This window comes from Trachypithecus francoisi, unplaced genomic scaffold (genome assembly GCF_009764315.1).
Source record: "Trachypithecus francoisi isolate TF-2019V2 unplaced genomic scaffold, Tfra_2.0 Contig00090, whole genome shotgun sequence".
In the NCBI taxonomy this organism is placed as follows: domain Eukaryota; kingdom Metazoa; phylum Chordata; class Mammalia; order Primates; family Cercopithecidae; genus Trachypithecus; species Trachypithecus francoisi.
Window position 1 is genome coordinate 854,535 of NW_022680471.1, and position 13,886 is coordinate 868,420.

General features: G+C 57.9%; 2 protein-coding genes across 2 annotated transcripts; both read left to right on the forward strand.

The window, feature by feature from the left end:
• The first annotated feature begins 428 nt into the window (after positions 1-428).
• On the forward strand, positions 429-1,213 carry LOC117092656 (keratin-associated protein 10-12). The gene is given in 2 exon segments (XM_033226599.1): positions 429-1,167; positions 1,170-1,213. Coding segments are annotated over 2 exon segments (783 nt in total).
• Positions 1,214-6,921: 5,708 nt separating this feature from the next.
• On the forward strand, positions 6,922-8,151 carry LOC117095454. The gene is made up of 2 exons (XM_033232157.1): positions 6,922-7,212; positions 7,639-8,151. The coding sequence occupies exons 1-2, from the start codon at positions 6,957-6,959 to the stop codon at positions 7,995-7,997; spliced, it is 615 nt and encodes a 204-aa protein (XP_033088048.1). The 5' UTR covers positions 6,922-6,956; the 3' UTR covers positions 7,998-8,151.
• Positions 8,152-13,886: the final 5,735 nt, after the last annotated feature.

The window sequence follows — 13,886 nt, forward strand, 5'->3', positions numbered from 1 at the left end:
CCCCCACTCCCCCTCCACTCCCCCCACTCCCTCACTTACCCCTCCCCCACTCCCTCCCCTTCCCCTCACTCCCTCATCCACTCCCCTCTCTACTTCCCCCAATTCCCCCCATTCCCTCACCCACTCCCCCCACTCCACTTCCTCACCCATTCCCCCACTCCCTCCCCTTCTCCCCCCCACTCGCTCACCCACTACCCCCACTCCCTCTCCCACTCCCCCCACTCCCTCACCCACTCCCTCCACTCCCCCTACCCTCCCACCTACCCCTCCCCCACTTCCTCCCCTTCTCCCTCCACTCCCAACTCCCTCTGTCACTCCCTCCCCCATCCCTCCCCTACTCCCCCCTACTCCCTCACCTACTCCCTCCCCTACTCTCCCCCCCACACCCTTACCCACTCTCTTCCATCTCCCCCAGCTCAACTCCCAGCATGGCCACATCCACCATGTCCATCTGCTCCAGTGACCTGAGCTATGGCAGCCACATCTGCCTTCCTGGTTCCTGTGACTCTTGCTCTGACTCCTGGCAGGTGGACGACTGCCCAGAGAGCTGCTGTGAGCCCCCCTGCTGCGTTCCCAGCTGCTGCGCCCCAGCCCCCTGCCTGACCGTGGTCTGCACCCCAGTGAGCTGTGTGTCCAGCCCCTGCTGCCAGGCGGCCTGTGAGCCCAGCCCCTGCCAATCAGGCTGCACCAGCTCCTGCACGTCCTCGTGCTGCCAGCAGTCTAGCTGCCAGTCGGCTTGCTGCACCTCCTCCCCCTACCAGCAGGCCTGCTGAGTGCCTGTCTGCTGCAAGCCTGTGTGCTGTGTGCCCACCTGCTCTGAGGATTCCTCTTCATGCTGCCAGCAGTCTAGCTACCAGCTGGCTTGCTGCACCTCCTCCCCCTGCCAGCAGGCCTGCTGCGTGCCCATCTGCTGCAAGCCCGTCTGCTGTGTGCCTGTGTGTTCTGGGGCTTCCTCTCTGTGCCGCCAGCAGTCTAGCTGCCAGCCGGCTTGCTGCACCTCCTCCTGCTGCAGACCCTCCTCCCCCGTGTCCCTCCTCTGCGGTCCTGTGTGCAGGCCCACCTGCTGCGTGCCTGTTCCCTCCTGTTGTGTGCCCGCCTTCTCCTGCCAGCCCAGCCACTGCTGCCTGGCCTCCTGCATGTCCCACCTCTGCCGCCCTGTGTGCTCTGCCTGGCCTGCTGAGGCCTCTGCTCAGGCCAGAAGCCCAGCTACTGACGGGCACGTCCCCTAGGACGAGCTGGGCTCAGGTTCCCCCCAACCTCTCCCATTGCTGACCTCTCAGCACACGCACTAGTACACGCCGCACTAGTACACACCACACTAGTACACACCACACTGGTACGCACTGCACTGGTACGCACTGTACTGGTACACACTGCACTGGTACACACCACACTGGTACACACCGCACTGGTACACACCACACTGGTACACACCGCACTGGTACACACCGCAGTGTGCAAGCTGGCTGACCTCACACCCCACAACCATGGCTTACCCATCCACTATCTCCAAGCCAGGCCCAGGCGACCACGAGACAGCCCTCTCCTATTATTGAGGGGCCCCACGTGTTCCCTGGCAGAATAGTCACCCACAGCCACAGGAGGTCCCTGGGCTCCCCTGCCCTTCTCCTCCAAGCCATCAGCCGCCCTTGCCCACCACGTGCCTTGCACAATGAATAAACTGGCCTTCCCTGCCTCTGCGTGCTCCTCTCCTGGCCTAGCGTTCTATTTCATTCTTTCTCTGGCCCTCTCTGCAAACACCACCCTGGCTTTGGCAACCCTAGCCACGTCGTGCGAGCATTTCTAGTGGTGCCGAGTTCCAGGCTCCCATCCCTGCAGCCCAGGCCTCCTGGATCTGCACCTCCAGGCAGCTCTCGGGGTGACCCTGCTGCAAATCCAGGATTCAGGTGGTGATGTCTCTGGTGGCACATCTGACCAGAGGACTCCTTGGCAGGAGGGGCCTGGTGCCCCCATGCCTCCCTGTCCCTGGTGAGTTTGAGGAACCCTGGGGACAGGGCCCAGGTTGGCCTCTGTGCAGGGCCCTCAGCAGGCACAGCTGAAGCTGAGTGTCACTGTGGTCAACCAGCTCCTGGGTGGGGTGGGGTGGGGTGGGGTGGGGCGGGGTGGGGCGGGGTGCGGCCTCCCTCTCCCCTGGAGCCCTGGCATTTTATTTAAATAGCCAACGCCTTTTGTTTGTGCTTGTGAAGGGTAATGCAACACGTCTTCTGTGGCCCCATGTCTAGCCAGGAGTGGCAGAGGTCAGAGGGAAAGAGGCCAAAGGGTACATGACCTAGGGATCCCACACTATGGGATCTGGGGCGCAAGCTGGCCACTCTTTGGGGGTTTCCTTTGGGGCCAGTGTTTCCAGGATCCCCAAGGGTCCACACCCAGCCTCCCTCCCCACCAGAGCTGCCTCCTCACCTGCTGTCCCCTCCACACCACACCAGTGCCACCGCCCAGCTCCTGAGTCCTGCCAGCTGCAGTGGAGCTGGAACAGGGTGGGACTGAGAGGGGTGCACAGGGCTGCAAGCCCAGGAGGCCCTGAAATCCAGCAAGACGTTCTCAGGACGCTCAGTGCAGGTCTAAGATCACCTGGCCTCTGTCTCCTCTGGAGAGTGTGGGCAGATGCCCTCGACTGGGCCGGCTTTTCCAGTGCCACTCTCCCTGCAAGGTCCCTCAGTGAGAGGAGACCCTCAGTGAGAGGAGGGCCCTCCCGCAGTTAGAACAGGGTTGGTGTAAATAGGTGGAGATGGACTGCGTCCTACCATCGTCTTCCTAGCCCCTGGGGGTGGGGAGGCAGCTGGGACCCTGCCCCCTGCTTCCCTAGGGTACCACCACCACCACCACCACCAGCACTCTCCAGGGGTCCCTACCACGGAACACGGTGTGAGAGAAGCCAGTTCCCCACTTCCCTGGCTGTTGGGGCCTGAAATTTTCTGTGGCCTCTCAGTCCAGACTTTCCCCCGTCTATGACATCATCAGCCTCCCTCTAGCCAAGTCCACCCCCAATCCCCAGGGAACCCACACAGTGGGGGGTGGCCCTGACCTGCCAGAGCTGTTGGCCTCCAGCAGGCAGGTAAAACCCACGGCCTTCTCAGAACAGGTTTCTCAACACATGAGACAGAACACAGCAGACTTCCAAGGGGAACACCTGGATGGAGCTCGTTACCCAGATCGTTCAAAACCCAAGGGCAGCGGCTTGAGTCTTTCCACTAAGGCTTGGATTCACAAGAGGAGCAGGGGCCTCTCCAGGGTGGGCCCACACGAAATTTCCACAAATCTACCACAGGAACCAGAAACAGAGCCTTGCTGGGGGACAGTGGCAGGTGCTGCCCACTCAGCCGTGCGCTGCCTCCGTACCCATCAGTGGGGAGATGTTTTCAGGAGAAAGATGCAGCAGCTCCCATCCCGTCACGGCCCCTGCACACCATCCATGGACCCTGGATGGAGCCCAGCTGCCTCGGGGGGAGCAGTTTAACTACAAAGGAGCCCTGGATGCCCGCCCCGCCCAGATACGCTGACCTGTTCTCCATGGCCGGCGATGGCCTGTCCCCCACGACTGGTGACCCTTCCCTGGCGCCCCAAGCTCAGCCCCTAACCCCCAGCTGCAGATCGAGGCCTGGTGCGAGCACGGGTTCCCCCAGACCCTTCCCAGTGCCCACCGGCAGCCTAAGCCGGGTAGAGCTGGCAGCACCTCCCCTGCTGCAAGACCAGGCTCTGGTAGAAACCTCAGAAAACATGCACTGGCAAAACCAAGGAAGGGCGGCTGCGTCCCGGGTTCTTCAGCACGGGTGTGTGTACACGCAAGCACAGACCCACGCGCACAGACCCATGCGCACACACCCACGAGCACACACCCATGCGCGCACCCACGCGTACACACCCGCGCACACACCGCTGTCCCCAGCCCTGCAGTATGACCTTCCCGGAGTTCCCGGCTCCGACTCGCATGCAGCACACTCAAGGCTTCCCACGCAGTCCTTTCACTGGGCTGCGCTTCACCCACTTCTCAGAGGAGGCAACCGAGGTGGAGGTGCGGAGGGTTGAGCAGCTCCAGGACTCAGGGGTCGCCCCGCCACCGCTATCCTTCGCCAGCTGCTGGGTCAGGGGCCGGGGAGGGGCTCCCCAGGCTGAACCCGACTGGGTCACCCTAGAAGCGAGGCGAGTTTCTCTTCTGTTTCTCTTCGGCGCCCCCAAGCCCCTGAGAGTGCCCGAGGTGCCCATGGGGTTGGATTCGCCAGAGTCCCCTATGCAGACCTCACCCAGGGCCAAAGCCACCCCCAAGCCCCACCTTGGTGGGGGGGATGAAAAGTGAGCCATGGAGAGATGGGGTCCCTCCACCCCCAACCCCTCCAAGGACAGAGGCGGGCTGGGAAGCACCCACTTTCACGGCCGTCCCCGCCCGGCTTTCCTAGTGGAATTGGTGCCCGCATCCGTTGGGGGGTCTGGGAACAGTAAGGAATCCTGCGGGGTCGCCTCCATTTATCAGTTGGGTGGGACCAGGCAAGCACCCCTAGTCCCAACCCAGGTGATCAGGGTGCGAAGTTCACTGGAGGTGGATTTGGGATTAGGACGGGGGCCACATCCAGGACGACTGCACCTGCCCTCCCCACTCCTGCTGCTCCACCCCCGCCCCCACCCCAACACCAAGGTCTCCACCAGGAAAATGGGGGTGGGGAGAGGACGCAGGGTGGAGAGGGTGAGGGGAGAGAGGACGCGGGGTCGGGAGGGTGAGGGGTAATGGCGGAGGCCGAGGCTCCGCAGCTGCGGGTCACAGGGAGGGGCAGAGGAGGGGCATTCAGCTGGGAACCGAGTCCAGACTCGTCGCGGCCCTGCGTGTGCGGCTCCTTATCCTGGAAACATGGAGGCTGGAGACCCTTGGCTTGTCTGGAGCGGAACCCTAGTGTCCAACAGAGTGCATGGGGCTCAGCCCTAAAGCTAAACATTCTTTGTTTCCTGATGACCATAGGACGGAGGGGCGGGGGGGTGGAGTGGGGGGAACGCCCTGGCCTTATAGTTTAGAATTTTATTAAAGGAAAGGCGTGGCCACTGACAGTTTGCTCTTCAGGAGTCCCAGAGTGACTGACTGGCTGGGGACAGGGAATGAGGGGGTCCTTAACGTTGATATTTGTTTTCCAAGAGACAAAGGTGATGGGTGAGGCGGCTAAGCCTCTACAGGTGGGTGTCATTCATTTCAGAGCATGAATGGATGCAATAAATAAACATGATAGAAAAATGCCACAAGCCCTAGGCCCACTGGAGTGGACTGGACAGTCCGTTCCCAGTGGGTCCCTCAGCCTCGGTCCCCCACCCTGTCCCAGAGCCCTGGGGCTCACATACATCCTTCCTGGCTGCCTGGCCTGTAGCCCCCGATCCCCTACTCCCACCACCCCCCGCACGCACACACCACACACAGCACAAGATGATAGAGATATGAGAGAGAAAGAGCCAGCAAGGACGGGAGAGAGAGGGAGTGCAAGTGTGCGCTGCGGGTAACCTGTGCATGCATGCATTGGGGTAACAGGCTGGAGCTCAGATCCCTCCCCCAGCCCCCAGCAGGGGGGACTGCACGCTCCTGCTCTGAGTGGGGAGCTGGGCCCCCTGGACAGAGGACTGGGCCGCCTGCGGGTCAGGAATGGGCACGCTTCCTAACTGCAGGACACTCAAAGAGCTTTGGTCATGCACACGCAGCCAAGAGAAGGTGTCACTGGCACAGAGCCTTCCAGAACGGCCTTGGGGACCTCGCTAGGGACCAGGACTCCCACCACTCACACTCCTTTAGGCACTGAAGTCCAGAGGATAGAGGCTGAGGGCAGAGCTCCTGGGAGCACCAGTGGAAGTAGGAGGGCTGGGCTGGAAAACCTCCCCCAACCTCCTATTGCAAAGGCGCTCCAGCCAGCAACCTCCAGGCCCCAGTGATCTTTTAAGATGCAAATCTGCACCATCGTTTCCTCAGTGCCATTTCCAGTTCCTGGGATGCACCCTGCCCGTCCCCAGGCCCAGAGACCTGACCACCCTCATTCCTCCCTCAGCCCACCCTGGGGTCTCTCCACCTGCTGACAGCCTTCCAAACTGCAGTCACCTCCCCAAATGCTGCTCCCTGAGGCCCCCCAGGACACCTGCAGGGCAGGCACAGCCCACGGGACCTCACAGCACTCGCTCCAGGCAGAGCTGCAGTTTGGCCAAGTTACCAGCTCCATGTGGGCAGGGCCCTGGCCTGTGGCTGCCACATCCCGGGCGGGGGCACGGCCCTTCCTGGTGTGGATGCTGAGCAAATGTAGGGGGAAGGGGAGTGGATGAAGAGAGCTGGGTAGCTCAGGGGCTGAGGCCTCACTGAGCAGGGTCCTGCGTGACCGGTACCCACCGCTGACAGTTCCTTCAGTAACACTCAGGACAGGGAGAGGCAACAGAAAGAGATGCTGTGGCCCTCGCATCCTGCAGTTCCTCCACTCCCAGCCTCTCAGCCCTCCCTCTGCTCAGCCCCCCAGAGCCCACCAATGACCCCAGCCACTGGGTCCAGCGCTCCTCAGAGGGTCCTCACGGAATCTCCTGCCTTGACCTCCTGTCCACGTGGAGGTGAGGTGGGTTGCTCTGAGTGACAGGTGCTGAGCCTAGGGTGCAGCCCACCCTCCTGGCTCCACAGCACCACGCAGCCCGGACCACAGGCTCCTTAAAAGAATCGGAAGGGTCCCTGCCCTTCCACTAGGCTTGGCAGTGAGGCTTTGCACTGAGGCTTCCTACAGTGAGTGTGAAAACACAGGCTTGTCCTCCACTGTTGCCCCCGGGGCTGGAGCCGTCTGAAATTCCCAGCCCACAGCTTCCCCAAAGCCTGGCAGTCACTTGATTAGCAAACTAAGTCCTAGAAAGCTGCCGGACAAGGCAAAGCCAGAGAGGAGAGGGGAATGAGTGCAGGAAATCAAAGCAGGTTCCCCTCCCAACACCTCCAGAGAAGCGGCATGGGCCCGTGGCAGACCCAAACCCCCAGCCTTGCCACCGCCTGTAACCTGCGGGTCAACCACCAGCCGCGGCTCCATGCCGTGGGCACAGACTCAGGGAGCAGGATTAGAAAGCTGAGAAGGCGCAGCCACGGCCCGGTGCCTTCACGCACACACGGCACAGCCCCAGCCAGCGGGGCCCACGCGAAGGCGGAATCCCACAGAATCCTACAGCCCCAGCAAACGCCTGTGCTTCCCAAAACGGAATGGAACCAAGGTGACTTCTACAAAACGATCTGAAACCCTGGCTGGCCCTTATGCAATTCTCTTGGGAGTGTTCCAAATTTAGCTCAATATTACTTACTTGACTTTAATCTTTCCTCCCTGGCTCGTGGTATTTATAACTGGGTCATCTTTTAACTATTTGCAACGTAGCTTCAGGGGAGAGGGGGCGGGTTTTATAAATAATCTGTATTATTATTATGCAGGTTGATTCTGTTCCCCGAGCTAAAGGGAACATGAAAATACATGTCTGTGACTCATGCCCCCCACCTCCCCACTCCAGGGTGTGCTGAGGAGTCGCTCAGCTGCCCCGGGGTCCCCAAGCAGAGGAAGGAGAAAGGTTGGCACTGGGCCCTAGATCGCGTGAAGCCAGGGGATTTTGCTCTGCGACAAGCTGACTTGGCTCTTGTATTGTTTGCAGAATCACCCGGTTCCAAGGCAGTCCCTGCGGGCAGGTGCAGCTGTGCTGGAGCCCAGGGAGCAGGGGCTTCAGTCCTGTCCCCAACATGCAGGCAGCAATGGTTCCAGCACGGAAGACCTGCCTGCCTCCCACCACACAGCCCGAGGGCTGCCCTGGAGGCACAGTCTGCTGTCCCTGGGTGGGCAGAGACGTTTAGGACCCCCACCTCCACCACCCACGCGAGTCAGCACGGTCCACACTTGGGCGATCGTGCTCATCCCCTGGTCATGTCATTGGGATCTGAACGCCATCCAAGCAGAGAGCTGCGGCCGGGTGCCTGGGGTGGACTTCATCTACTCCAGGGAACCAAGGATGCATGATTTGCAAACAAAACCAGAAGCGCAAGCCATCCCCTCGCCTACCCCGACAGGCGCTGCGGAGCCTGAGTGCTCAAGTCGCTAATTTACTGTCCAGTAACCTGGTTTCTAGCAACCAGGTCTAGTTGTCCTGTTACTTTGTTTATTAAATTTTGGTTTGATAAGTAAAATCCCTCAGTAGAAACTCTAGAAAAGTATTAGCGTGTCATGGTCAAGAGCAAGCCAAATAGCCTTTCTAAAAGGTGGGAAGGAAACCCCAGGCTTCGCCAGGACCCCCCGGGTGAGCCAGCCCAGTGCTCTCCACTCAGACCAGGTTATGCCCCAAAGAACCGAGCCCTTCACTCCGGAGATGGTTGTGTTTGGGGCTGTGCCTGTGTCTCCAGTTTTTCACTCATGTGGGGAAGGAGCAGGGCTGGTGTGGCCTTTTGCTTTGCTGAGTGCAGGCTGGGGGCGTCTCCAGCAGCTAAGGAAACAATTCATGCACAGCGGCCTGCTGCGCTGCTGCGACTTCATTCTTCATTCCCAAAGCAGGTGCCAGCCTTTCCCCCCTCCCCCCACCCCGGGAGGCCCAGCAGGTAAGCACTTGTGGAGGCCCCGGTGGCTGCTGGTTAGCTCTTGAAGCTCGTCCCCACCCTGCGCGCGTTCTAAAGAGCCGCGTTTCTATTGCAACTGCCCGCCCTGCGCTTTCATCTTTCCCACCTGTGCTCCTCCCGCCTCTGCCCGTCTCCCCAGGGTGCTACCTGCCAGTACTGCCAAAGCGTCCTCGGGCACCGCGGCTTGAATCAGTGTTCGAAAGTGGCATTTGCAACTCGATACCCCTCCCAGCTCCCCTGCAAGTCCCCCCCCGCCCCCGCCCAAGTCCCTGTGCCCCTGCCTTACCTGTGCAGGGCTCCCAATGCTGGGTGCCGTGGCTGGGGGCCACCAGGGGCAGCACAAAACACAGCCTCAGCAGGGCAGACATGAGGGGCTTGGGTGCCAAGCTGCATCCAGGGTTCCGCTCAGCCAGCAGGGAGGTGGCTGCTCCTCAGACGTCTGCGTCAGCCTTTCCAGGGGCGGCCGTGGGGCCCCCGGGGGTCACTGCGACGGCCACATGCCAGCGGCGGGCGGTGGGGACAGAGGTGGCCCTGGCTGTAGCGGTGGGGAAGCTGCTGGTTGCTGCCTGTGGGAGGCAAGTGGCCCTGGCAGGTGGGGCTGCAGCCGCTGGTTTATCTCATTTCCCTGATGGGCTTGGGTCCTGCGTGCAGGTGACAGGTGATAACAATCTCGGCACGGCCTGGGATTAGTCGCTGGCAAAGCACACTTTCCAAAAGGAAAGATAGAACTAGGTCGTGCTGTGGAGAGCTGAGAATAAGCCAGAGAAACTTAGAAGACCCGTTGCCCTCGGGCACAGGCTCCCTGGGCTCACCGCCTTTTAGGACCAGGGGCACAGGCGACTATGGCAGGCCGGGAGCGGGCAGGGTGGGTGCACTCTGGCTGCGGGTTTGGGCAGCAGGTCCCCACAGTCTGCTGGAGGGTCCTAGAGGCAGGTCCAGGCTCTGCCAGGGAGTCCTAAAAGCAGGTCTGGGCTCTGCTGGGGGTGGGGGTGGGGGTCCCAGAGGTAGGTCCTCTGCTCTGTTGGGGGGAGGGTCCAGGTGGCAGGTCCTGGGCTCTGCTGGTGGGGGGGGTGGTCCTGGAGGCAGGTCCCAGGCTCTGCTGGGGGTCTAGGCGGCAGGTCCCGGGCTCTGCTGAGTCCCCCAGCGGCAGCGGCCGTCCCCAGGAGGGGCTGGGCTCCCTCGGAGGGCTTTTTATCTGGTGCCCAGCCCTCCCGAGGGTGTGTGGGTTTGTCAACTGTTGGGTTTCAGGAATTTCCCTCTGGAGGGAAGTCGGTCCTTAAAGGGAACAGCTAATGAGAAGGAGCAGAGGCAAGTGTCCCTCGGGGAAGGGGCGCGCCCATGGTCACTCATCCAGAGCCGAGAACCCTCGCGTCTGACCTCTCGACACTGCAATGGGCATGAAATGCCACTCAGGAGTGTTCTTTTTACAAAAGTACCCTGCCCCCCACCCTCTCCAAACAGCACTGAACGCAGCGTTCTTGCAGAAATTGCCAACGCAACTGGGTGATGGGTTTCTGTGTCTGGTGTGGAGGCCCTGGCAAACTGGTCTGAGGCCGACGGCTTTCCCTGGTTCCCAGGCCCACAAAATGCACACTCCTGCTGGTTGCAGAAGGAAGCCCCAGCTCCAGGACCTCAGGTACAATGAGTTTTCCAAGAGCACAGACCCTGCCATTAGGGCTTGAGAGAGACAGAGACAGAGGGAGGGGAGGAGAAAGGGGCTGAAGAGGGGGACAGAGAGTGAGGAAAGATCTAGAGGGAGTGGGAGAAAGAGAAAGTGGGGAGATACAGAGAGCTCCTGGGGTCCTGGAGGCTCTTCCCATAAACAGCACCTGTGATCAGAGAGGCTCATGCTCTCTGCCTCCCTCTTCCTCTTTTACCCGACCCCACTCCCAGGGATATTAATTCATAATTAATATTAATTCACAGATATTAATTCGTAATCCTATTTATGAGGCTTGAGTTAACTGGCATCATATGAAAGGAGGTTGAAGGTCTTCCATTGTATGACTCCTCTTCCAGCACCCAAGTGAGCCCTGGGATGGCGTGTGCCTCCTTCCGCCCCAGGACCCCCTGCCAGCTCCGGCGGGCACACGGTGCAGGGACAGAGGCTTCCTGAGTGGGCTCCCTACCCCTCTGGGGCTCAGCAGCTGGAAGCGCTCCACACAGCACCATTCATGACAACCCTAACCTGATGAGGGAGGACGTGGTTCCCTAAAGGAGCAAAAGGCCTGATCGTTGTGTAAATGGAATAAATGGAGTCTTCTTTTGTTTCCCAATCGATGGGAACTTCGTCCTGGGCCAGCTGCGGGTCACAGTGGCCTCTGAAACCACGCCCCTGGGGGGTGGGGACTCCCCGCAAAGGATGGGCAGGTGGCACTCCAGAGCTCATTTAAAGAATCACAATTATGTTGCCTTGAACCCTTCTGGGAAATTTTCCTTATGTTACATTTGATGCAGTCATACTAGTAATAGTCTCAAAGATAAATAAGGGTGAGCCAGTGGAAATACTGCTCATATACAAAACTTCACAAAGATGTGCTGAGCACAGGAGGAAAGCTCAGAGTTCCCTCCTCTACAGCTCCCTGTGTGACCCTGGACAAGTACTTAAATTCCCCAAGGTTTAACTTCCACGTCTGTAAAATGTGCCTAGGAGGACTGTCCTATAAATTAAGTGATAGGTATAATGTACCTAAAGCAGCATTTCTTGAACCGTGACCCAGGGAACACCAGCTCCAAAATGCTCAATGAGAACAAGCAAGTGCATTTGTAGGTGGACTCCACTGCCCCTTCCTCAGGAACACAAGCTTGGCTCACCCACATGGAGCTCTGAGACACTGGTGATCAGAAGCCTGCCTAGGCTGGGCGAGGTGGCACCCACCTGAAAGCCTAGCACTTTGTGAGGCTGAACTGGGAGGACTGCTTGAACTGAGTTCAACACCAACATTGGCAATATAGTGAGACCCCATATCTACAAAAAAATTTAAAAATTAGCTGAATGTGGTGGTGTGCACCTATAGTGCCGGCTACTCAGGAGGCTGAGATTGAAGGATCACATGAGCCCAGGAGGTGGAGGTTACAGTGAGCCATGATCATACCGCTGTACTCCAGCCTGGGCGACAGATGAAGACTCTGTTGAGAGAGAGAGAAAGAGAGGGAGAGAGGAAGGGAGAAAGAAGAAGGAAGGGAGGAAGGAAGGAAGGAAGGAAGGAAGGAAGGAAGGAGGGAGGGAGGGAGGGAGGGAGGGAGGGAGGGAGGGAGGGAGGGAGAAAGGGAGAGGAGAGGGGAGGGAAGGGAAGGGAGGGGAGGGAAGGGAAGGGAGGGAGGGGAGAGGAAGAGAGGGGAGGGGAAGGAGTCCCCACCCAAAGCTCATGTCAAATTGTAATTCCCACATGTTGAAGAAGGGGCCCGTTGGGAGGTGATTGGATCATGGGGGTGGTTTCTAGTGGTTTAGCACCATCCCCTTCGTGCTGTCTCATGATGGAATTCTCGTGAGATCTCTTTCTTTAAAGGTATAGGGCATTCCCCTTTGCTCTCTCTGTCTCCTGCTCCGCCATGGTAACATGTGCTTGCTTCCCTTTCACCTTCCGCCATGATTGTAAGATTCCTGAGGTCTCCTAGCCATGTTTCCTGTTAAGCCTGTGGAACTGAGTCAATTAAACCTCTTTTCTTCAAAAATTACCCAGTCTCAGGTAGTTCTTCATAGCAGTGTGAAAATGGACTAAGCAAGAAAGAGGAAAAGAAAAGACAGAAATCCCCCACATCATATGTATCAAAGTCTCATGGAGACGAATCCCCAGAACCCACTAAGAGAAACGCATGTGTAAAGAAGAAAGCATGTCCCTGCCATAACATCACACATCAGAGCTGAGCTTCATTCCCGGGAAGCAGGTTGGGTAAGCACTGCAATTGTTAACGAGGGAATTCATGGCCCACCAGGCCCTCACAGCATAGGAAGGAACAGCAGCCCATCCCAGGTCTGTTAACTCTGCCTCCAAACAATAAAAGAGAAAATATCCCAAGAATTTCCCCCAAACACTTCCTGGTGCAGGCTGTCACTCAATTTGTCTGCTTCAAGGGGAATAGAGATGACCAATAGAAGAGGAGGAGGGCTCCATCTATTCTCTAAGGACACAGGTTGTTAATCAAGTCAGATCAGTAAGCAAACCCCAGGAGGTCATCATGGGCTTCATCAAGCTGCAGAAGTAACCCTGAGCATGTCATTGTTTGGCCAAAGGTGCCTGTGAAGTGTGTCCATGTCTTTAAATGTTCAACCTGCCCCAACCAGGGAACAATGCATTCTCCAAGAAAACAAGAAACAGAGCTCAAAGAGAAACTGGAAATGATAACCGTATGTTACAAAAATAACACTCTTGCATTCACTCCTCCAGTTTTGGGTTCTGTTAAACTAAACCGTCACTTCTGTGGTCTATGAACCCCAGAAGGACTTTGTATTTTGGTTTTTGTTGTTTCCTTTTTAGAGATAGTGTCTTGCTCTGTCACCCATGCTGGGGTGTAGTGGCAAGATCATGGCTCGCTGCAGCCTGGAACTCCTGGCCTCAAGTGATCCTCCTGCCTTAGCCTCCCAAGTCGCTGGGACCAGAGAGGCACATACCACCATACCCAGCTAATTTTTAATTTTTTTGTAGAAATAGAGTTTCACTATGCTGCCCAGGCTGGTTTTTAATAATTCAAAGTCACAACAATTCTTCCAGGATACATCATCACTTGGTATATAATGACCACTGTTGTATGATGTTTGAAAAGGTATCTGGAAAAAAAAAAAGAAGGCATGCACATGACGTCTGACAATGAGTTTAGATAGCCTGGGGAGTACTTGGCAAGCCTGGACAATGAACATTAGCCAACTGTCTGGGTGATATGGCCTGGCTCTGAGTCTCCTCCTAAATCTCATGTTGAAGTGTAATTCCCAGTGTTGGAGGAAGGACCTGGTGGGAGGTGATTGAATCATGCGGGCAGATTTCTCCCATGATAGTGAATGAGTTCTCAGGAGATCTGATGGTTTAAAAGTGTGTGGTGCTTCCCTCCCTCACTCTCTCGCTCCTGCTCCACCATGGTAAGACGTGCTTGCTTCCCCTTCACCTTCCACCATGATTGTGAATTTCCTGAGGCCTCCCATTCATGCCTCCTGTTAAGCCTGCGGAACTGTGAGTCAAATAAACCTCTTCATAGATTACCCAGTCTCAAGGAGTTCTTTACAGCAGTGTGAGAATGAACTAATACACTGGGGTTATATGCTCTTGGGCCAGGCCCTCCAAGGCTGGGCTCCCATCACTGAGCA

Bases quoted from the DNA above. Each gene is read 5' to 3' on its own strand.
- LOC117095454 (XM_033232157.1), top strand. From the start codon at position 6,957: ATGGGCCCGTGGCAGACCCAAACCCCCAGCCTTGCCACCGCCTGTAAC. The intron at 7,213-7,638 runs GTGACTTCTACA...TATTGTTTGCAG, and splicing joins CAAAACGGAATGGAACCAAG to AATCACCCGGTTCCAAGGCA.